General features: G+C 40.6%; 1 protein-coding gene across 1 annotated transcript in view; it reads right to left on the bottom strand.

Annotated features, from left to right (window-relative positions):
• Nucleotides 1–20506, bottom strand: part of AACS (acetoacetyl-CoA synthetase) — a gene marked incomplete at its 5' end in the record, with an annotated part of 35544 nt that extends 15038 nt beyond the window's left edge. The window contains 7 exons of the mRNA XM_010083078.1: nucleotides 2641–2788; nucleotides 3441–3522; nucleotides 4048–4162; nucleotides 8199–8296; nucleotides 12741–12854; nucleotides 15793–15913; nucleotides 20372–20506. Of these exons, the coding sequence (XP_010081380.1) occupies nucleotides 2641–2788; nucleotides 3441–3522; nucleotides 4048–4162; nucleotides 8199–8296; nucleotides 12741–12854; nucleotides 15793–15913; nucleotides 20372–20506 (813 nt within the window). The remainder of the gene's footprint in view (nucleotides 1–2640; nucleotides 2789–3440; nucleotides 3523–4047; nucleotides 4163–8198; nucleotides 8297–12740; nucleotides 12855–15792; nucleotides 15914–20371) is intronic.
• Between the last annotated feature and the right edge of the window lie 2788 nt (nucleotides 20507–23294).

Raw genomic sequence — 23294 nt, 5'->3', positions numbered from 1 at the left:
TGCTTGTCTTCATTGGGCTTAACATACAGCTGATAAAGTGCCGAGCAGCTGGAGTGTCAAAAGATCAGTAGGCACTGCTGCTCCCGAGCCACGCTATCTGCTCATCAGGGACCAGTGCTAAGCGTTTACACAGCTGAGAGAGAGCAGCTACTCACGGCTGCTGGCCCTACCCTCAGTGTTCTCTATACAGCGTTCAAAAAGAGTCCGGGCATGAAAAAATCCTCAGAGCGATTTGCCCACAGTTACACAAGAAATCTGTAGCAGTGCAGCTACTTAAGCCCAGGTTTTGTGAGTCTTTACAATGCATAGAAATGAACTGATTAGGATTTTACCAAAAATATCCTCTCCTTAGATAGTTGGGAATATGGAATAACTGAAAAGGGTCCTGTATGAATGGGATAAGAAGCAGAACCAACTTTTTAGGACTTCAGAATAACAATTACTCACTAACCTTTTTCAATAACCATCCAAATGCCTTTCTGGAGCACACTCAATTGTTCACTGTGATACACCTTTGCTTCCAAGACCAAAAAGTCTTACTCCCTCTAAGGCACTGCTTTTTAAATCACCTCCCATGACCTGGCTTCATTTGCATTATGTACATATGCTATTTCACTGTCTGTGTCAAGGAAACAGAATAGGTGCAGAGAAAACAGACCCGAAACATACTGCAGAATGAGATAAACTGAGGTGTGAACTTAAAGTAAGCTGCCTATTAGCATCTATAAGATCAGTACAGTAACAAAACAGCATTGACGCACACTGCAAATAAGCAATGATTGAAATGTCTTTACTGAAATGTCATCTCTTCTTGCATTCTACGCTATCAAAACCAAACTTTGGTTAATCTGAGGCTGGAAAATGAGACAAAGACCATGGGCTAATTCTGCTTTTGTTGAAATCAAAGAGAATCCTCCTATTAATTACAGTGGAAACAAGATTAAGCCAAGAACAAACAGAGGAACCCAATCAAGCATGCAGAAGACATCCAAGGATTTCTTTGCATGGATTTTATCGTAGGCCCCATTCAAACTGACACAGAAAGCATGCAAACTAAGGAAGCCTCTGATGCAACCATTTGCTTTTAGGCCAGAGGTGTTAGCACCAGAACTTAAGAATGGAACAGTCACCCTGCAATACAGGAACTACAGAGCTGCTCAGTGGGAAAGTGGGATCACAGAACCCTCATAAATAACCTATCCTATTCAACAAACCATCACATCCTCTTCTCCCCAGTGAGGATGAGCAGTCTGTACCTAAACCCTAAGGCAGCTCTGTACGAACTGAAAAGACAATTCAGATGGAGAGCAGAGGCACAATTAAGGGCACAGATAACATGAGAAGAGAAATAACTTTGCAACAAAGAAAAGTCCTGGCGTCTGATCTACATCTGTGTTTTTCATCCCCTTACTGTTATCATACATCGCTGAACACCTGTCCCGTTTTTGCTAATCCATCTTTGCAAGCGCTGAACAAGTCTAAAGCCAGCACAGCTTCAAAACAGCTGTCAAACTTCAAAACACACCTCCTTTTTTCCTATTCACAAACATAGTATTTGTGTCCCAAAGGGACCATTTTATATGTCACATGCTGCCTAGTATGATCTCCTATTGATAATATACAAAGCAGAGTGTCTACAGGCAGCGTGGGATTTGTCTGTGGGCAAATCCTCTGGTCCTTGCCATCAAGGAGAAGCAAAAAGTTACACACCATGGGCATAACGTCAAAGTGATCCTGCCCTCAGGCTACCTAGACAACTCTACAGCTAGTCTAGCAAGATGCTCATCCTGACTTTCAGAGCAAATAGCAGAAACAGACACTGGCTAATAGTTACGCAGTTTAATTCACACAAGCTGGTACAAATGTGCTAGACAACACATTCTGCCTGCCTTAAGGGGAAAAAGCTCTGCCTCTTATGAAGGACTACACTAACGGCAAAGTTGAAGTTTCAACACTATGTCTGACTGCTGGAGTCACTTCTGAACTTTGAGTTGCCTAGAACAACTTTTACAACACGAATAGTAAATGGAAAGCATGTGAGGACGGGAGATTTTGACAGTAACATCCTATAAAACTTTAGTCACAAGACACTGCCTAAAGCAAAGCTTCCATACAAAGCAAAAACTACACAAAGAGATAGCTAACCTTCTGGATTCCTTCCTTAAAAAAAAATTATTGATGAGGATGACATGCTCTGAGTTGATAAACAAAGGGAGTAAAGTTTAAGGTAAAAAAAATTCTAGATAATAAAAACTGCAAGCTCCCTATGGCCCTCAATTTAACAGTGTCCAAAAATCAGTTCCAAGCACACAATTCAAGTTCTTTGGTCCTTCTTCTACAAGTATCAGTTGGGTCAGTTCTACCAGCACTTGTGACAGACACTTGCTACCAGGAAAAAGCCAAAATCTCCGAAAGGTCTCCATGCCTATCTGTAAACCAAATTATTTTATATCCTTATTAATCCATATTTGCCTTCAAACAGTCACTTACAAATAGAAGGTTTCCTTGCAAGTTACTGAAAAACCGTCAGCAATCAATTCTTCCTTGAAGTACATTATGATATGATACTGTTAAAGGAAAAAATACAACCCAGGTAGTTATAGATAGATAGGTAGTGCAGCTCCAGGAGGGAAGACATACCCCTGCTGAATGAACCATGCATTTCGGTGCCCCTGTTGTGCCTGATGAATACATGATGAAGAGAGGATGACTGAAAGGCAGCTGTTCAAACTCCAGCTGGGGGGCCTGGTCTCCTTTTCCAGCAGCAAGGAAGTCTTCTAAAAAGACACTGCATAACAGGAGAATAAAGGAAAACTAAATTTTTGAAAGCATTATCTCAGCTCATATATAAGATTACCTCTGTATCTTATAGTTTTTACAATAAACTATATACTCAAACTACATATATTTTTCATGTTTATTCCTAGTCTTTCTACTCCATTTGCTAATTGTTTCCTTTTTCTGTTTTAAAATAAAACATTAGTATACTATTGACATGTAACACAACTAAATCAAGATGATAAATCTGCACCTATGATCAGGTCAAAGCAGATCGGAATAACCTGACCTTCAACAGTCTGGAACAACAGTTTCCAAAAGGTATCTAACATACGTAACCCAGACCAGTAAATAAACAAATTATCTATAAAAATGTCACCTAATTTATTAATTATTCATTTCTGGAAGCCACTTTTTTCTCCCTGCTATATACTACTGAATTCTGCCCTAATTTCAGAATCATTAACACCAGCAGTGATTTTGTAGAAGCAAAACATCTGCAGCAACATACTACTTCTGTTTTCAGTATGAAGCTGGACCTACATCCAAAAATCTGTCTAAATCCTAGCTTTTGCAAATTCAAGAGGTCAGGCAGTTTCAATAGCTATCAGCACCCATCTCATCCCTAGTTCAGGCAGTCACAGCTCACAAGCTCCCATTACCTGTTTGGAATCTTAGAAATATCTATGGTTTCTCTTGAGGAGACATATGGAATCACCACCACTTTTTTTATATCTGGAAGCCCTGGAAGAAAGAAGAAAAAATATTTCCTACATTCAGTAACATAAACCAAAGGTCTTTTATGTCTGATTGGATTATGCAGAAATAATTCTGATGCACCAACTATTGGATATAGTTTTAAATGTTAAAGACTAGATTATTACCCAAGATACAATTTCCTTAATATTGCCAGCCTTTTAAAAGTACATCTGTAAATCTACAAGCTTTAGTGCTGTAATACCTCTTCATTTGTCTCTTCACTTGGGCTTAAAAAAAACAGTATCATCAGTCCCTGTTCCCCCACTTATACTGCTGATTAACTTATGATGATATATTTAAGCTAAACTAGCAAAAGACTGTTAGAATTACACAAGAGACTGCTTAGTTTTTACTCAAATCAGCTCTGAAATTTTAAGTGGCCACAGAGATACTGTAAAGGAGGAACGACAGCAACCAACAGTCAAAAAGTGTCACTTTCAGTGGCAGGGCAGGCTTTGAGTGCTCACAGAACCACACGTAACTAAGACTAGAGGACGTGCAGTGAAATACCTTTTACCACACTAAGCAGCTTTTCCAAGTGGTTATGTTCCTTGCCATTGTATATAACAGCTTCAACAGAGAAGATGAGCTTAGGCTGAATTTGGGAAAATCTATCCAGTACACCCTAGGGATAAAGAGAAAAACAAGCTTAAAAAATGAAATTAATTGCTACAGTAGGAAAATCCATGGGATGCTATATGCAAATCTCAGTTCAAGCAAGGAATAAGGACAGGAATTAGCAGGAGAATTGTTCAAAGACTGCCTGCTGGTCTTTCACTCACCCAAAAATCTTCAAAGTACAGCAGGGTTGCAACGATCTATTTCACCACCCCCAAATATATCAACTAATAACAAAGATAAAATCCCCACAGATCACAGAACATCGTTTATTGAAGGATCAAGTTCAGAAAGCTATCTAAGCAGTGAAAAATTCACCTTGAGAAGCAGACTTACAAACTCATCTAAAGAGGATAAGCACCTAACTGATAGGAGCAGGAGCTGGGCACTTAATTTACTTGAAGGCACCCAAGACTCCTGTCTGCGTCTGCGGGCAAGTGCTCTATGTCCTCGTAAACTGCACCCAGTGCTGCTGTGACAATGTACCAGTCGTTCGGTAGTCTGCATGGGGGGAAAACTGAAAAACACTAATCTTCTGGAAGATGCACTTATCATACAGCAAGGTGGCACTTCACAGGAACATAACGCTTTGTTCTGCTATATCTAACAAAGGAAACTGCACCATTGATTTGTACCAGAACAACTGGATATTGAAAACACACCTATATACATACCACCACCAAAAAACCACCACAGCTCCTTCAGAACCTCTGGGGCAGGACACATTCAAATGCTAAATTTTCAGGTGTTTCCTCCAGCTCACACTGTTTTCAGGAATTTACTGTAGCTATTATCACATTTAAGAGATAAACCCTTCTGGCATTTCTTTTCTTTTTTTTCAGGTACACTGTATGCAGCAGCCTACCAGAAATGGATCTTTTTATATTCAACAGCAAGAAGCAAATCCTTTTAGTAAAAGCTCTCAGCACACAGTAGTGTTCATCCCTCTTTAGCTACATTACTGAAACACAAGATTACCCAATACTATAAAATTGTCAGCTAACTGTTCATGAACAATCTCCTAAATCATGTTGCAAAAAACCAGACTTCAGTCATGTGCTTATTCTTCCCAACATTCTTTATTCTTCTGTCTCCTGCTTTGTCCTCTGCAGCCAAAATGAGAGACAAATCATTACCAAATCAGGCCAATGCAAAACATCATGATCAACTAATCTCTGCTAAACTCTTGCTTTCCAAACTGGGCTGGCTGGGGTTGCAAGAAAACCTGCTGCAGAAGTACAGAGGTCCTATCCTGAGAGCACCCCCATGTTGTCTTTTTAGGAAAGCTCATCAACACCACACATAAGGTGCAGGGATGTGACTAAATATAAATACGCAACTGTCTCTGCTGAATATGGCACTGAATAGCTTTCTCTTCTATCACCCAAAGACATATTTCCTTTTCCACATCTAAGAACACACAATGACAATGTATTGATGCCTAACTTTATCAATTAGTTAAAAAAAAATCACCAGAATCCGTTTTGGTGTCAGAAAAGGTTTTCAAGAAGCCCCTAATGCATTAGCTAACAGACTCAGAAATGTAGATTTAATTAATACATTAAAGTTACTCTCTAAGAGAGTATGAAATAAAATTTCCTGCTTTCTTCGGTATGTTATCATACCTACTTCTTTGTAACATTTTCAAAGAATGGACCAAGCAGCCAAACTAAACATAGCACCTGTGTGTATCTATATATGTGTGTGCATGTGCATATACACATCCACACTGATCCCAGAGCATACGTACCCCATATCCATGCCGCCTGATGTTTAAAAATGAAAAGCAAGGACCGGACTACAGGTACTCTAACAGAAGAATCAGATCTGAAGAGAAGTGTGAATCAGAAACAGAGATGACTACAATTCTCAGGGTCTCCCTAATCCTGCTAACACACCCAGTTGGATTCATTAGCACTGGCAGGATCAAATCCCACAGGGCAGCCTGGTGTGACACAAAGGGAATACAAACAGATGGAACATGTAATTGCTACACGGGAACTTTAATCCAACCAGATGGCTCAGCAAGGAATTGCTTTCACAACAAGCTCAGGTATATCAGATATGGCTCATTCTATTCTATGAGCCTCAAATCCAGTCCTGAAAATCATGCAGAGCACCGTGAATGGAGCTGCGCTGACTTTGCTAGGGCTCACCAAAGGTTTCTCACATAGTTCTAAGAGCAGAGCCTCTTTTTAAGCTTGCATATCCAACAATTTCCTATGCACAGGCCGCAAAGAACCACTTTCCTATTAATATACGTAAATAGATAACAGGGACAAGAGAAATGAAGCAAAAGCTGCAAAGAGTGGCATTCTGCGTGGGAGGGAGCTCACTGGTTCTCTGACAGCAGACTTCCAAAGACTTTGCAAGTGTTCAGGATGTATGGCATTCAGAGCCTGCAAGCTGTAGGCAGCTCTGAAAAGTGGCATTTAAGCTTCACAAAACATATATACACATTTGGATTTAAAATGTTGAAAACACTACACTATTTCCCAAAACACAAACAAAATCTTCATTTATGTTAACAGGACTAATGCAACTGCACAGGAGGAATATCTTTTCCTTAGGGTGGAAGCCAATATCCCTGAGGACCTCTATTGATCTCCCTTCAAGGTTTTAGAGTTTGAATTCATGCCAACACATGCTGCCAAGCCAAAGGAGAATAAATGATATCGATAGCACTGCTGCTCCAAGGCTAAGTTTCATTTAAAAACTATCACAAAAACTAAATAAAGCTGGGCACTGAAAATAAAAGCACATCAGGTGGAAGCCAATATCCCTGAGGACCTCTATTGATCTCCCTTCAAGGTTTTAGAGTTTGAATTCATGCCAACACATGCTGCCAAGCCAAAGGAGAATAAATGATATCGATAGCACTGCTGCTCCAAGGCTAAGTTTCATTTAAAAACTATCACAAAAACTAAAGCTGGGCACTGAAAATAACAGCACATCAACATGGACAGAAAACATACCAGTACTCTGTAATGCAAGCAAAATGAACAATATTCCCCCAGATGAGAGATCAAATCACATTGCAAAGAAATACTGTCATTTTCTGAGCAAGCAGAAAATATTTGTAGAACAGATTGATCATTACATGCTATAATGATTTTTTTCATAATTTTTTTCCCAATGATACAACCTCAACCGTAAGAAAGTGGAATGCTGCTGCCCTCTAGTGCTAATCCAGAGATGACAGTTCTATACATTTAATGAGCTACTGGGATTAAAAACCTAGATTGAGGGTATATGCTACCTAAAAGCTTTGGTATTTTCTATGTTCTGCAGTGTACAAACAGTACATTCTCAAAATGCTTTCATGCAAATTTTTAGCTAGAAGAACGGTTCAACACTCCATTGTTGAAGTGATATGAACCTGTTGCTACTCAATATTATGTGCTAAAAACTTTCCAAAGAAAATGGAGTATATTCACAAAGCTTCCACGGCACCTTGTGACACCTGTTTGGATATTGTGATAAATTTTTACTGTATTTTAAACACAGCATTTATTCCTACACTAAAAAGTGTTGAACAGGTTAGTGATATTAGCCTGAAATTCCTCACCATGTTCGCAAACAAAGTCCCCTGGAAAAAACCAACAGGGCTATTTTGTGGTTTGCCCATAGAGGAGGCAGAGGAAGGGACTGCTTAGGCAAAGAAACTGGAGTGGGGCTAAGAAGCATGGAGAAAGATTTAGGAAGGAACAGCCAAACCCCAGACAACTCTGTTGCATTGCTGCTCATTTGTACGTTTAACATAATACAAGCTCACCAAGACTATGGATTCCACCTGAAAATATTCCAACAGTGAGTCAGCTAAAGAAACTCAAATTACTATGCTGAAACATTATTGTCAACTGAAAGCACAGCGTTTTGTTCGGTCTGTGGTAGCTAAAAAAACCTCTCGTGTTCTTGGCTGTGCCAGGAGGTGGCAGTAAGACTAAAGTGAACAGGATCTATCTGTCACTTCAATTTATCACCTTCACATTTGTCTGAAACACGATAGCTTTGCTGGCACACGCATTAATAAGGGTACTCACATTAATACCGAAGTCTGGTGACGTTGAACTCCAGATAGCACCAATACTTGCAGCAGCCAGCATTGCTTCCACTGCATGAATGCTGTTTGGTAAGTAACCTACCGCAGAATTTGAATGGTTAGCGATGGAAGAAAGCTTAAAAATAACAAATCTTACAGTAAATATAATGTATACAAGAGCCAGTTTAAAAAAAATGAAAAATCATAGTGTGAGGCATGCTTAAAAGTTTTCCACACAATCATAATGTCCTCCTTTGAAGTCAAATCAGTTACAGAAGGAATTAGAAATAATTCCATTTATAAAAATAGTCACCTCAGTTTTTATATTTACAAGGTTACTCCCAATTTACAAATGTTCCTACTTAATAATTGAGACTGCCAGGATAAGAGGGCAGCACACCGAAAAGAACTGGGAGAGAAAGTTTGTGGATTGAGTACGGTACCATGCAGAAGAATGGAACAGGGCTGTAGAAACAGCCATTAGAGAAGGAATGAGTATCTGGAAGGAAAGACAAATACTCAGTTCAAAACCAGATGTCTGGTAGACACTGCCAGGATCTTAAAAACAAGCCAAACCAGTGTCTCAGCTGATAAGGGAGTAACACAGTGGGAATGATAAGGCAACATGCCCACACAAACGCAGCTCTTCAGGTTCATCTCCATAGCTTGCGGCAAGATTTCAAGACTTAAATTCAATTTATCATGGCATACAGAAGAAATTAATGTCAAGAAAGTTAGATTTTCAGTGGGCGCAATCCGAGCAATTCTCCAGAAGGTGCTGGCTGGCTGAGACTGACTCTCAACTGATCAGAATCCAACCCACAAACGAAAACATGCAACTAAATTCACAAACTACACTGAAGTAGACCAAAGATCTGGTGTTCCAGATCACCCTTCTTAAGCAGACAAAAAAATGTCCAAGTACTTAAAAATGGCACATGCCAGGCCTAATTGCAGTATTTGGACATCTGATTAGAATTCAGTGTTTGAAAGTAAACTTAAATAGCACTAAGAACACCTTCCAACCCATTTAACAAAAGTGGGGAGCACTGAGAGACCTTGGACTGCAGAGCAAGTTGCAGGTACTCCGCAAGTATCTACCAGACAGCAAAAACTCACTAGTGCTGGGCACCTTTCAAAGAAAGATACTTACGGATGTACTCTTTAGGACAGTAACTAAGATCACAGATCTTAGTAGCAATTTCTGTTATGTTAACTTGATCAAGTAGGAGGGCAGTGAGCTTGATTTTTGACAGTTTGTTTACACAGCTTGAAAAAAATCTATCCTTTTTTCAAATTCCTAAAAAGTAGACTTCAGACCTTGGACCATGCACCAAAGATTTCGTTCAAGCCTTAAAAGACTGTATCAGAAGGAAGAAAAGTAAGAAGCTGCAACTGAAATATCCTCCCAATGGCTTATACATCTCTATGTATATATATGGGATCTACACCAGCTCTCAAACAGAACAGACAATTCAAACACCAGACTTCCAGTTTCTCTTTTTCATGTTAATATACCATTTCATACTCCTGTAGGACTTTAAACTGGTCATCCCACCTAACATTACCGTGGCCTGAGACTATTAGTAACACGCTAATCTTCTTACCAAGCTAGCTTTAAAACCCACGTAAGCAACTAGGGCTAATACAGTTACTATAGATAAAATACCAGCTTTAAACAATGTAATTCATTGATGCTTTGTTGAGCACTTTCTGTGTGAACATATGTGGAAGATTAGTTTGTTTGTAACTGCTGACTTGGGATAGAACAAAGCTGCTATAGGGATATAATAGAAGCAATGTATCTGGAGATGAAAAACAGATATTCCCCATTTTATTTTATTCCTGGTGCAGTCATTGTTAATTGATAAACAGATGGCCAGTGAGAGACCACGAGTACTTCGCATGTGGATTTCCGTAGCTTGCATCAGGTATTGTATCTGTTTCTTACAATTGTTCAACCATCACTGGCAGCATTACAAGACATGTTTAAAAGAGACACGTTTCACTACGTATCTGCTTCGGTTATGTTTGTTATTAAATGCCATCTCCTTAGTGCTGGAAAGGGAAAACTAGGATGAAATCAAGCTGAAGAAGTGCTGACTTTGCTGCTTGCCTGCTCACATTCACCCACATCCAACTTTTATCATACCATTACTGTCATGATACAACCATAAACTGTATTGAACAAACTAGGGAATATGTTAAATATAACGAAAAGTTAACGTAGTCTTGTCTTAGAGGCAGTAAAGCATGGAGATGGAATTCACAAGAAGAAAACATTGTTAATGGTCTTGTCTGTAATTCCAACAGCTCAAGATTTTAAGTGATTTTAAGATAAAGTGGCATCAAAAGACATCAGAACCTGGCAGGCTGACTAGGTGTTAGGCATCCATAATAAAATTAATAAAATATCTCCCTTCTATTTAAAAGCTGATTTTTCAGAAGCAGTAAAAGCATGCCCTGAATTACTGCTATAAGCCACGTGAAGAATCACCCTTCCTTCTGCCATCTGCTAGAAATTTTGGAACAAATTAGGTCCCAGTAGATTTTTAGCAAGCTTTGGAGAGCTCCATCTTTGGTACCACAAGTGGGTGTACGACTCAAACTTTCCCATCTAACACTCAACATCTCTCACCCATTTCAATTTGGGATTTGGAGAACAGCCTGCAGCCTCAACCTCTGACCAACATTACATTTCAGCTCTTCCAAGGACTGCCAATATCCTCTGGCACAGGAGAGAAATATATGAAAGAGAAATTGAGATCTGATTTAAGTACATATACCTAAATTACTGGATTGCCATTAAAAAATTCCATCAGATTTCTTCCACAGAGAAGCTCTCCCTAAGATACAGGTTCATTGACTAAAGATTACAAGAGCCTCTCACTAGCCAGGGTAAGAGGGCAGAGTAGAATAATGTAGAATGTGAGAAATTGCCTAGAAGAGAAAGTCATATGAATACTCTCAGTAATTTAAAAAGTTCAACCTGAGCCCAAAAACAGTGTGATTTTAAGGAAACAAAAGTTTTGCCTAGATTCATTACTCTCTTCTGTCAACAAAAGTAAAGGGCTTTGTAAGGACTCTGAATACAAGGCAAGCCTGCCTCCACAAAGAAGCTGTAACTGCTCGTAAAGACCTGCTTAAGCTATTGAAATGCTCACGGGGCCCAGCACACACAGTACCTGCAGCAGCTGCACAGAAAGGTCTCCGCTGTGGAAGTGCCAGGCAGGAAACTTCTGCTCAGGAAACGCACAAAAAGGCCAAAGAAAACAGAGCTGCCGCTTACTCAAGTGATGGGAGCTTAACTCCACTGATTTAGGGAGATGGGATCCAAGTAACCTTTTCATGGTATTTTCAATGTATTTATTTCTTTCTTTGTTTTTGTTTCGGGGTTCTTTGGTTTTGTTTTGGTTCACATTTGTTTACATTGGTTTACATTCGCAGGTTGTATTTGTGGGTTTCATAAAAATAATAACATGTACCCTTCCGTTTTTGAAGACATGGGCTGGAGTTCTGGGGTTGTAACATGCAAACAAACAAAATAGTTTCATCATTTTGGGTTTGCATCATATAAGAGTTTACACATACTTAGGAAAATGGCCAAGTATTGCTCAAAGTACATCAGATTCCAGCAGGAAGATGGATATGCACATCAGCACAACTACCAGGTAGGAGTCAAGGAGCTTCAAGGATATTGCAGCTTTGACTTGCACTACACTGACAAAACTAAAGAGCCCACGTATATGAAGTACAGACAAGAAGTGGCTCAGCTGGGAGATCAAAATCAGCAATTTAGAAATAAATGGACTGAGGCTAGCTTGAGAAACTGGTTTCTATGCCTGGACTGTATACTGTACAAGTTGTTCACCAGACAAAAACTTGTTTATACAGAAAAATCCATATGACAGTCTTATGACAGGAAATACTACTCCAGAAGATTTTGAGAGTTACTGAAAGGATCACAGGGTTCTAACTACTAATTTCTGCATTGATATGACTTGAAAAGTTACTGCTCACCGGCTGTTTACTACCACCATTTGGGAAAACACTACACCCAAATGCACTGGTGGCAGAAGGTAGTACACGTCCATTCCTCAAGAGCTGCAATTCACAGTGCACCCTATTACCTGGGGCTAGAGGGTCAGCAGTTGCCAGCTGGCACCAGAACGGCCAAGCTGGGACAGTAATTTCCAAGATTGCTCCCGTGTGAATCGGCCAGACCTTGTGAGTCAAGGCTCAGCTAGATGCAAGGTCTCTATCACTTCTGCTTCCACGGAGTGCTTATGAAGCAGACCTCAGTGAAGCTATGAATGAGGTATTTTCCTTCCCCCTCCAGTGCTAGGGAACTTGCAGGCTAATCCAGGTTCCTTCCCTCCAGAAGTGTATTTCATACAAATGTAAATATAGCAGCATAAGACCCCTTTCTTTAGAATGTTTCTGTGAAATAGTATTTCATAGTCATGTTTATGTAACTCTTGACTACTCACTCACGTATTTCAAGTAAATTTCACCTCCTGCCCCTTAAAAAGAAGTTACTCACCTACAACTCTGTCGCCTACTTTTATTCCCATCTTCCTCATGGCTGCAGCATACAAAGCTACAGCTTGTCTCAGTTCTTCAAAGGTAACTTTCAAGATTTCTTCTTTGCCTTCCTCTGAGGAAAGAAGATTAAAACAACCAGTCAGAAGCTATGCATTGCAACATAAGCAGAGTCTATTATAAACAACTACTTCTGGAAGACAAAGAATACGAAGCAACTTTAGAAAAGCTTCCACTAATAATTATACTTTTTGGTTTCATGTTCCCCCTGTGCTGGACCAAGTTTTTACTTTTCATGGGAATTAAGTATTAATCAGTAGCATTCATTCAGTAGGCACAAGGACATTTTTAAAGCCAGGAACATCTGTGAAAATGCAAACTATTCACTGGAGAAAGGTATGTTCCCAAAGAGCATTCATGATAAACAGATTGCACCCACCAAGGCTACTTTCTAACATGGGAAGAACCACCTCATTTTCCCTTTTTGCTCAGTTTTCTCATTAGGTCTAGGAAGCAGCATCAACGTGCCAACTTCAGGTTTTATTACGGCAAGTCACTTGACTAGAAAAATCACATGTATAGTTACTAAGGTTTGACTTTCAATATCCTTTTTAAACATCTGCGTTTACCAACATACCACAAAGCAAGTAAACTAAACTGGACTCCATTCATCTCTGAAAAGATCTGCAGGGTGTTTTCATTTTTGTACTGTCAGATGTTACATAAGCTGTTAATAAATCACTGGTGAAATGAAATGAACAAATCTAAATGTTATGAAAGGCAAAGTTTGTCATCTTAAAGGTCCCTTCCTGTACTTCCTCAATGTGACTCCTACAAACCATTTGGCCTGTCCTGTTGCCAGTATCCAGCACTTATGAAAACACTTATGCCAAGGATGTCACAACAAAAGGGTACTGCATGCCCTGGTACAGCGAGTCCTTGCAGAACAGCTACCATCAGGCCGATTCCCTTACACAGGGAACACTATTTTTTACTCTTTTGCCTTCTTAGACTTCCATCCCAGCAAATTTGGACTTAGAGGGAGCAAGAGAGAAGGTTGTGATGGGAAACAACATAGAAGTCAATGTAACATCCAATTCATAAGCTGAGCAGGGACTGCTGACACATTCTGTGTTCCCACAGAACAGCAAGTGGGATTTTGATCTTGCTCCATCATTAAAGTCCCCAGAAGAAGGGAGTCACAAGTAAGAGACTCACAGTGGGAGCCAGCAACAAGTGAAACTGTTTAGGAAACTTACATTTACATTCCTGTGCTCTATTATACCCACATCGCTCCAGCAGAATCTGACACAGATCCCTAAACACCACTCTGACAGTGAGGGGTTAACAAAAAATACTCTGACTTAAGAGATCTTAAGAAGATTAAACACAGCAGAAGGTCATGAAAAGAAATGCAGGTGGAAGCCTGTACACCTCAGAGAAATAAATGTGTTCACTCCAGCACTGATTGAGTATTCAAGTGGAAAATAATTTTGCTCCTTTTGGTATCACCATCTGTGATCATGTGGCACAATGCAGTGAGTCTCTGGCACACCCCACAACTTCCTACCAAGAAACAAGATCTACAGGGACAATGTAATCATGTGTCAAACCAAATACTTCACTAAGTTGATAATAATTCCTTCAATAATTTGAACAGAAAGTATTAACTCTACTTCTATCAAGTTGCATGTTTAGCTTTTAACATAAATCAATCATGTCAATTCTACATACATTTCGAGTTGACTTACTGATCAGTGTTTGGCTTTCAGCTGTGCACAAGATGTACTTAACAGCTACATTGATTTTTCTCCATTAAATAATACATAAGAAGCTTTCTAATGAACTCAAAATTTGAAAGCAATGAGTTCATCACTTTGAAGCCAGCTTTCTGTTACAAGCCTCATTTCTATCAGACTGTACCAGATCAATTCTTATTACACCAAAACGGGATTTTCCCATTCTCTGAACTGGTAGTTGATTTTATATATATATATGATCACAGAGGTTTCTTTCAATACCTCTAAGCAGTAAAATGCAACTGATGATAAGTATTTCTTCTTCAGCAGTAAGCTTATAGACAACTCTGTTGTCTCACATTGTTTTTAAACAGCTATCAGCACAACAATATATATGTAATTCAAAAACTGATCTCCATGCATCAGAAATCAGAAACTAAGACTTAACATCTACACAATCAATCCATAGTTCTGCATAATTTTCTCTGCTAATGAGCTGTAAGACTGCATTGTTTATTGTTAAGCTATTAAGAAGCATCACCGCTCAGTCTTATGATAAGGATTAAGTCCAGCAAAAGGGAAGCTCAGAATACAGCTGCCTAAGGAAGCACTCACACACCTGCACAGCAGCTAATCCCCTCTAACAGAGATTAGAATCATTTTTCGAAGTTACCAAAGTCAGCAGATATAGGGGGACTTTGTCTTAACATTACCATTCTCATTATGAATATACTCAGATTTCACTAGACTTAATTTTTTATTATGCTGGAGAAGATTTAAGACTGAGATGTAGCATTCCAGAAAAGCAGAATTCCAAGTCTTCCATGCACGTAACTGTCCTTCCTTTCTGTATTGTCAAAAGCAGAGTTAATTCCTACCTACATGCCATGTAGTCCTCAGTATTCCTAAAATAAATGGCATAGGAAGAGGGTGGGAAGGACAATATCAAGCAACAGTGCCAAAATACTTCCTAAAGGCAAGCATTAGGCAAGTGTTCGTGACAAATGTGAAGTAAAAGCTGAAATATTGAGTGATGCTAAACACAGCACAGTCTCCACTACCTTAACAGAGTTAAGCACTTTCTAAGAAAACTTCATATAGTTTGCCAAGGACTTTTCAGAACTCTCTATATTCCCAGAGCATGTTTTGCTGGTTTTTGCAGAGCTGTATCATAGATTTGGCAGAGTTACTGACATTATTTTCCTCTTTTCTCCTCACCCAAGCCAGTTCATTTCAAGGTTTCATAAAAAGCAGAGCTGTTTTATAAGGCCTAGTCCTGTGAGCCATAAATACAAACCATTAATTCTTGCTTACTTGCTGCATACAGCGCAATCTTGTCATTGTCCTTGTGCCTCAGAAGGTTTTCTGCATAGTTCAGACGGCTACCTTTAAACCATTCTGGGACATCTGCAATACTTTTGGATGTATCAACCACCTGAAAAAAAAAATAAAATACACTCCTAGAAAACTGTAATATAGTTCCTTTTTCAGAGCATTGTACAGCAGGTGGCTAATTAATTCCCAGCTCCTATTAGGCAAGAATCACATCTCCCAGCTTACAGATGGCTAACAGACCCTAGATCCTGTAATTACAGGCCTGGGAAGATTAATTACTTGTCAACTGTCGCAAGCAAAGACATTATTACAACAAAGCTACAAAGAGTCCCTTGCTGGCAGTTCTACCTTCAGACCAGCCTTAAATACACAAGTGAAGCAAACCACCACGGCTACATCCAGAGCACAAGGTACGTGCAAACCACAGTGCACGCTGGGGTTTGCCTCTGGGAACATCCCCCTCAGGGACTGAGCTACAGCATACTGCAGCTCACTGCCAGGCCTCCGCCTTATAGAAATCAAAGCCTAGGAAAGCGTGAGGACCCATTCTTCCCCAGCATGAGTCACCAGGTACAGAGACCAACACCAGGAACTTAGACAATGGTAATTCACATTGACCCTGGACTAAATAACTGTAATGAAATATCAAGTTGAACAAAAAAGTTCAAGCTTCTTATTCCAATTTTATTATATTTATTTATTTCATTCCATCTCTTAAGATTAAGTCGCAGTAAATATTTAAGTGCTCCACAGCTTCATCCAGGGTGCAGAAGTACTGTCAGAGTGCACATTTCCACAGTCCTTGATTTACAGTTTTCTACAAATGAGGGTCTAACAGCCTAATAAGCCCATATTAAGTAATTCCCCATTTGGGACTAATACATGCAATGAATTGAAAAATGTAATAAAAAGAAGTCACAACAGTATGCTCAGCTGAAACAACTTCCCTCATCTTGAACAAATTCAACCTCAAAATATTAAATTACCCCTTGATAAGTCACAGTTAAGACTATACCTTTAATAACAGCAATAGGCAAAGAGCCCCTTAACATTAGCCACAACAGTACGCAAATTCCTTCCAAAAATGCCCCCCTGTTTAGAGACTCAACTGCCCAGCAGCACATGTATTTTGTAATCTTTAAAATTAAACTTTATAGTTGTTTTTGAAAGCTTCTGTTTATAGCCTCAGGGTCTCTCAGGGACTGTGCATTACAGAAACAGCATGCTTTCAGACCAAGTAAAAGGCTCTTCTGAAAGTGAGACAGAACTCAAACCACCTCCCATTCCAGAAAACCCAATATTTTTGTGCTTTGGGATGTGCAGTGTCTGTACTACTGGAGGCAATCCTAAAATTAACATTCATAAGAAAAGTTAAAAGCTCATGCAGAAGTGTTCTACTGTAGTACTTTATTTCAAATGTATTTTCTAAAAATGGGAACCTCAGTAGATTTCTTTGCTTGTAATAATCAGCCAGAACTGAGATATAACACAATTTATCAACTCATGCTGCAGAAATATTTTAATACAAATATATGTTACTGCAGTAATTAGAAGCCACTCATAACACTGACTTGTTACTGACTCCCTTAGCTTGAAGAAAAGTGAGCAGTGTTTTCAGCATTTTCCAGGATGAGATCTAACATAACCCTATTTCTCCTGCAGTGGAACACTCCTTCAAAGAACTCCACTAGTGTAAGGTGCTGGACTCACTTGCTGCTCCATTATTTTCTACTCAGGTAACACCTGAGACTCCAAGTTAAGCCAAATCTCTTTGGCAGTGGTACTTTGTTATATGAACAACCTCTACCCCTCAGAGGCAAGTTCTCAGCAAGCAACAGAAACTCAAGGTCTGCTAAGTATTTAGTGGAAGATCCCAATTGCAGCAAGTCTATACAAATGCAGAGCTCTGCAACAAACCTTCCACTTCATACAGTTCCAACAAATGCTCAGCAAACCTCCAGGAAAGAAAAGTACAGTCTACAGTACTGCTGACTGCAGTCCTCATGAAATGAGTAAGGCTTGACTCCTCCTCACAGCAGCACCAAGGCACACAAGGCTGATTTGTGTGGTTAGGCGAACATGCCAGCTACCAGCTGTACTCCCATGCCACCAGCTCCTGTTCTACAGTTGCTCTTCACAGCGGCTAATCAGCAACCACTTCCCAAGCCTCCGTAGCTATGAATAAGCACCACATTAGCAACATCCTCTGTCCACACCTCTACTGCATGTCCCTTCCTTGAAGGGGTTTGCTGGTTGTGCTATAACCATGCATTATCATGCCACAGGGATTCTGCTTACCCTGAGCAGAGACTATACCTCTGAGAACGAATCTCACTGTTACCATGAGACAGGTAATCCTTGCCTTTCTGTGGTACATGTGATGTTCTGTATGACCCGAGGAGCAAAACAGCACGCTTCACAAAAAGCTAGAGAGCAGATGCTAACGGAATGCTCAAAGTAGCCCCTCTGCAGGAACAACAGCTGTCAGGTGCTTCTTGTAGCAAAAAGAAATAAGTTTAGACTACATTCCTCATAACAGCAGCAGCTACTTGTAACATAACAATGGCAATGCTGCCATGCCAGTACAGCTTTGTACACTGCAAACACCTGTGCTCTCTTCAGAGGTTACATGGATATCAACAGCTAGAGAGTAACATGAACACATCAACATCAAATGCTTAAAACCTTTACTAAGTTTAAATAAAACACTGTCTGCCTGTATTACATATACACAAAAATTCACAGGTCATTCTAAGAAAGACAATAAAAGTAGAAACTGCTTCATTTGCTGGGAATAAATGAGTCAACTCTGGTTCATCAATAAAATTTTATTTTCCTCAAATCATAATGCTTACTTACAAGTAGTAGGGATCAAGTTGTAAGACACTTCAAACTTTTCAGCTCTTTAGCTACCACAAAACAGCTCAGTTCCTGTGAACAGCCTTTCCTCCTGACATACAGAAACGCACCAATGGTAAGGACTAACAGCAAGCCAGTTTTGAGTCTCAAAGCTGGCATCAAGCCTTGAAGGTGACACTCTGCTGACACTGAGGGAAAGTTAGAGGCAAACAGCAACATCCATAAAGAGCGAGTCAAGTATCTTCTTCTGCAGTACTCGCCTATTGGCTGACTCCACCACTCCTGTTTTAAGATCTCACATCACAGCAAGACTGTTGTAGAACAGGCATGCAGGGGCCTAGAAGCTCACAAGTTGTCTCAAAAGGCTTTAACTAGACTCTCATCTTCTTGCTTCTCATCCACAGGAAACATCCATTTTCAGACCACCATCACCTGCTTCAGTCTCCCTTCCAGTTCACTCACTGGTGGTGTCTGGAGGAAGAAGCTTCCAAGAGTACCAGTCCTGTAAGGCAAGAGAACAAGAAGTGTTACTGTCCAGCTCGATCGGTGCAGATACACAGGTGCAAGATAGCTCCTCTGAACCACCTGCTCTGGACAATTTGCATCCATGTGGCAATTGGAAAGCCAGTCTTGCCAGCAGCACAGAATACACAGAGAAAAGTCAGCATCCAAATACAACCTAGCCAGATTTTGAACTACCAGCTACAGAAAAAATAAAAGATTAAGTGTTTAGTGTTCAGACTACATGCTCCAAAAAGAAGCTAGTTCTTACATTTTTGCCAAATTCCCGCTTCTAGAGGATGGGTCACATTAAGACACCCAAGAATGCAGTGTCAGGGCAGAAGGAACTTGATCTATCACATCATGTAGCACAGAAATTTGTAAGACAGAAGAAGGCAAAAGAAACTTACCAGTTCCCTTTGCAGAGCTGCCAGAACTCAGGATGTTCTTGGAACAGATGGCCTCCAGGGATTAAGATACAAGTCCAGTCCTCTTTCTAAGTCACAGGAAGGTTCCTCTGCATCAAGCTTTGGAAGTAATTTGTCCATCATCTTCCTCAGATGGAAAACCACAGGATATCAGCATCACCCTACACCAGGGCTGTACAAGGGCTACAGCTTTGTCCTCCACTTGCAAGAGCTTCAGAGTCACCTTTCTCTCAGAGCAACACTGCAGCATGGTCTGGTATCCCACCTGTGATTGTGTTGCACCACTACCATTCCCTCAGAGATATTTCAAGCCTACATCTAATTGTAGGGACTTCCATAACCAGTTCTACAAAACTGGAGCAGAACAGGTGTACTTATCAGGTAAGCTGACTCAGGAAACACAAACATGAACTTGACTGCGTGCCAGCATCTACAAAATCAAGATATTCTGCCAGGATAACCGTAAAGCAGAAGGCAAGTATGTTGATGGACTCCTCACAAGCAGCCAGAACTGACAAGGTATTTGAGAGCACATGACCACAAGGACACTACAACAGTCGTTCAGGATAACAGAACTCCAGAAATTCACTGTCCTAAGGTGTATCAGGAACAGAACACCACAGTCCACACCAGGAAATTCAGAACTATACACTTACAGATTCTTCATATTACTTGCAAACATTCCAGGAATGGGTGAAAAGATTTACTGTAAAACTGGTTTACCTCCCCTTTGTGTTCCACTTGACTGTTGAAGATAAATACTGACTTACCTCATCATACAGGCGAGAGCATACAATGTTGCTGTACTTCCAGAATTCTGCCCAGAAATCTGAGTAGGATTCCACTGACCACTGGTATAAGTCATCGTAGTTGGCTAGAAGGAATAGATATCTGTTAGCGTTATGCTGAGAATTACAGGAATTTAGACAAACTACAACTAGGGATATCCCAGATAAAGAAAATTAGTGGCTAAAACAACCACTAAGATCTGATCACACAGAGTAGATAGCTTCTCTGTTCAAGGTAAGCAACTGTGGCATCAACAGAAATAGTCCACCTGAACAGATGGCATCATTTCACCCGAGTATGTTACAAGCCATTTGCCACCACAGAGACACCAGACAACTCTGTGCAACATCTACCTCCCCCATCAGTGAGACTGAAGGTCAGACAGTAGAACAGAGTCCTACCTGCTGACACTTCTACTCCCCATCAACATGATGCTTTCATACAGCAAAAGCTAAACAAGTCTTCCTGACAAGAGACATTTGCTGTATGGTTCTAGCCCAGCACCAAAGACCTCCAGAAGCATGGTAACATGGAGATTGGATGTACACACTACCCAAGTGTAGTATCAACAGCACTGTCAAAGGAAACATGCATTATTCCTCACTAAATACAGGAGCTGACAGATTGGAGCTTACCTTTTCATGTAAAACAGCATGAAGTAAAAAAAGATGCTTACTAGCTAGGTATTAAAACCATGACCTGGCATTAAAAACATGGACAAGAGCCATTTAAGTCTTACAGGATTGCAAGACAGATGAAGTAACCTGAGAAACGCACACCAAACACACCATTCAAACTAAATACTGAAATTTGATGTGTAAAACAGTTCTAGATATGAATAACTGAAGCTGATTTCACATTACCAGCTTAAAAGTGACATTCCTAAGCCATGTCCATGCTGTCTGCAGTGCCAACAGACACAATAAATATGACTGTCTGCCATCAGTGACAGTAGGAACAGTTTCCTGCTCTGCCAACTGAGTTTCCTACTTGATGCCTTCAGCTAAACACTTGAAGCAATTTCCTCCAGTTATCTTTGGTTTGTCATCCTGTTATCCAGTTGATTGCTTCAGAAGTCATCTTTGCACCCTCTTCCTGTAAGTAGGACATCTTCCAGCTTTATAAAATAAAAGCATTCAAAACTCTCTCTACCCTGTTACTCACACTTGATCACTACAGCTGTTTCCCCACCCAGTCTGTCCCTTCCACACCTTATTCCAATCTTTTCCATCAGTGAGATTACTGCCTCAATATTACTGACCTAGTACAGGCAAAGGCAAAGACTCTCCTCCATAACTCAGCTTTTGCCTACACACTGCCTCAATCTCAGCCTCCTACATACCCTTTTGTACACTCCACCCAAGTTACTCTTCACTATTCTGTACCCTGCACATCAGCTGATGTGGGGATAAGACTTCACCACAGCTAAGGCCAAGCTTCCATCTCCTCATTCAAAAGCCAAGTGTAGCACATGCTGAACCATTTAATAAATGCAAAGAGCTGCAAGTCACCACTCATTTGGTTTCTGATAATATGAAGAGTGTGTTCTATCTTGTCTACACTGTTTGGTCCCAAATGAGCTTTAACACGCAAGTTCTTCAGAACACAGTCCTGTTATTCAGCAATTAACCGTTGCACCTCATTACTATATTTTCAGGGTTGGACAGAGCCATGCAGTTTAAAGGGTTGTATTGCCCTTAGCTCTTCTCAGCCAGTCCACATCTTGCTATCACATAAAGAATCCATCCTTGGCTGTTGAATAGCACACAGACCAATGAACATCAGTTGAAATCTAATGGAAATTGACAAAGGTTTCTACATATGCACAAGAAACCACTTTCAACTGGAGACAGCCACTTCAAACTGGGGTCAAAAAGTTCTAGTTGTTACAGTTGTAGACATGAGCAGCACATCTGAAACTACATTCACTCTTGATCAAGTACCAGTTACACCACATTTCTCCCCAGGAGTTAGCTAAAATCCTGTACTAGCTTGCTTACAATGCAGTAGGAGAGTTAGACACTAAACATTTGAACACAAGTGTGAAATCTCCCAGCAGTCAAGCTAGTGACTTGGCCTGCCCACACATTAGCTTCCCAATCAAGATGCATCATTCTCTTCCAGACACGAAGTGCTAGAAGCACCAGATACACAGCTACTGCTCCAGAACATCTCTGCTTACAACAGACATTTATACTGGACAGACAGACTTGTCAGGCTGCTTGCCAAAAATACTCCCTCCATCTCCCATCAGGCAGATTACAGGAAAGCTACACAAGGAACCGGGCCCCCAACAAGCAGAGAAAACAGACAGCATACAACAAGCTGGTCAGAACTGGAGGGTTTGACCCCACATGCACTGAAATCCACCGGGTTCATGATGTGAAGGAGCCCCCGCAGCCAGCACCACTGACCCCCACACCCTGGAGGCACCAGCTACAGCCAGCTACTGACGAACCAGAACAATCTGGGCTGAAAGACACCTCTGGAGGGCCAAACCCCTCCTCAGAGCAGGGCTAAATTCAAAGTTAACAGGTTGTTTCCAAGTCAAAGGACTGCACACCTATTCACAGCCCTATCGGGATTTCTGAACGAGCATGAAGCGGAGCCTGAAGTGCCAAAGCTTGAGCAGATGCACAGCAATAAACGCCTGGTTTCCATCGCTGAACTAACCCCTGCACCACCTTTCACTACCCAGCACACCCACAGAAATCACAAGAACATACTCTTCACAAAGAAGAGGCCACAAGCACGGCCTTAACTCCAATCTCACACACCTAGCCTGTCAAAGCACTACATTAAGGCTTACCCTCACCTCACAGGCCGCTTCCCCGAGCCCCGGGGGGTGTCTGGGCACCCCGTGGGCAGCTTCCCTCCCCCTCCGGGACAGAGGGACGGCCCGCA

This window comes from Pterocles gutturalis, unplaced genomic scaffold (assembly GCF_000699245.1).
Source record: "Pterocles gutturalis isolate BGI_N339 unplaced genomic scaffold, ASM69924v1 scaffold18835, whole genome shotgun sequence".
Classification (NCBI taxonomy): Eukaryota; Metazoa; Chordata; class Aves; order Pterocliformes; family Pteroclidae; genus Pterocles; species Pterocles gutturalis.
Note: the sequence above shows the minus strand (reverse complement) of the source record. Positions and strands in the feature narration are given on the sequence as shown.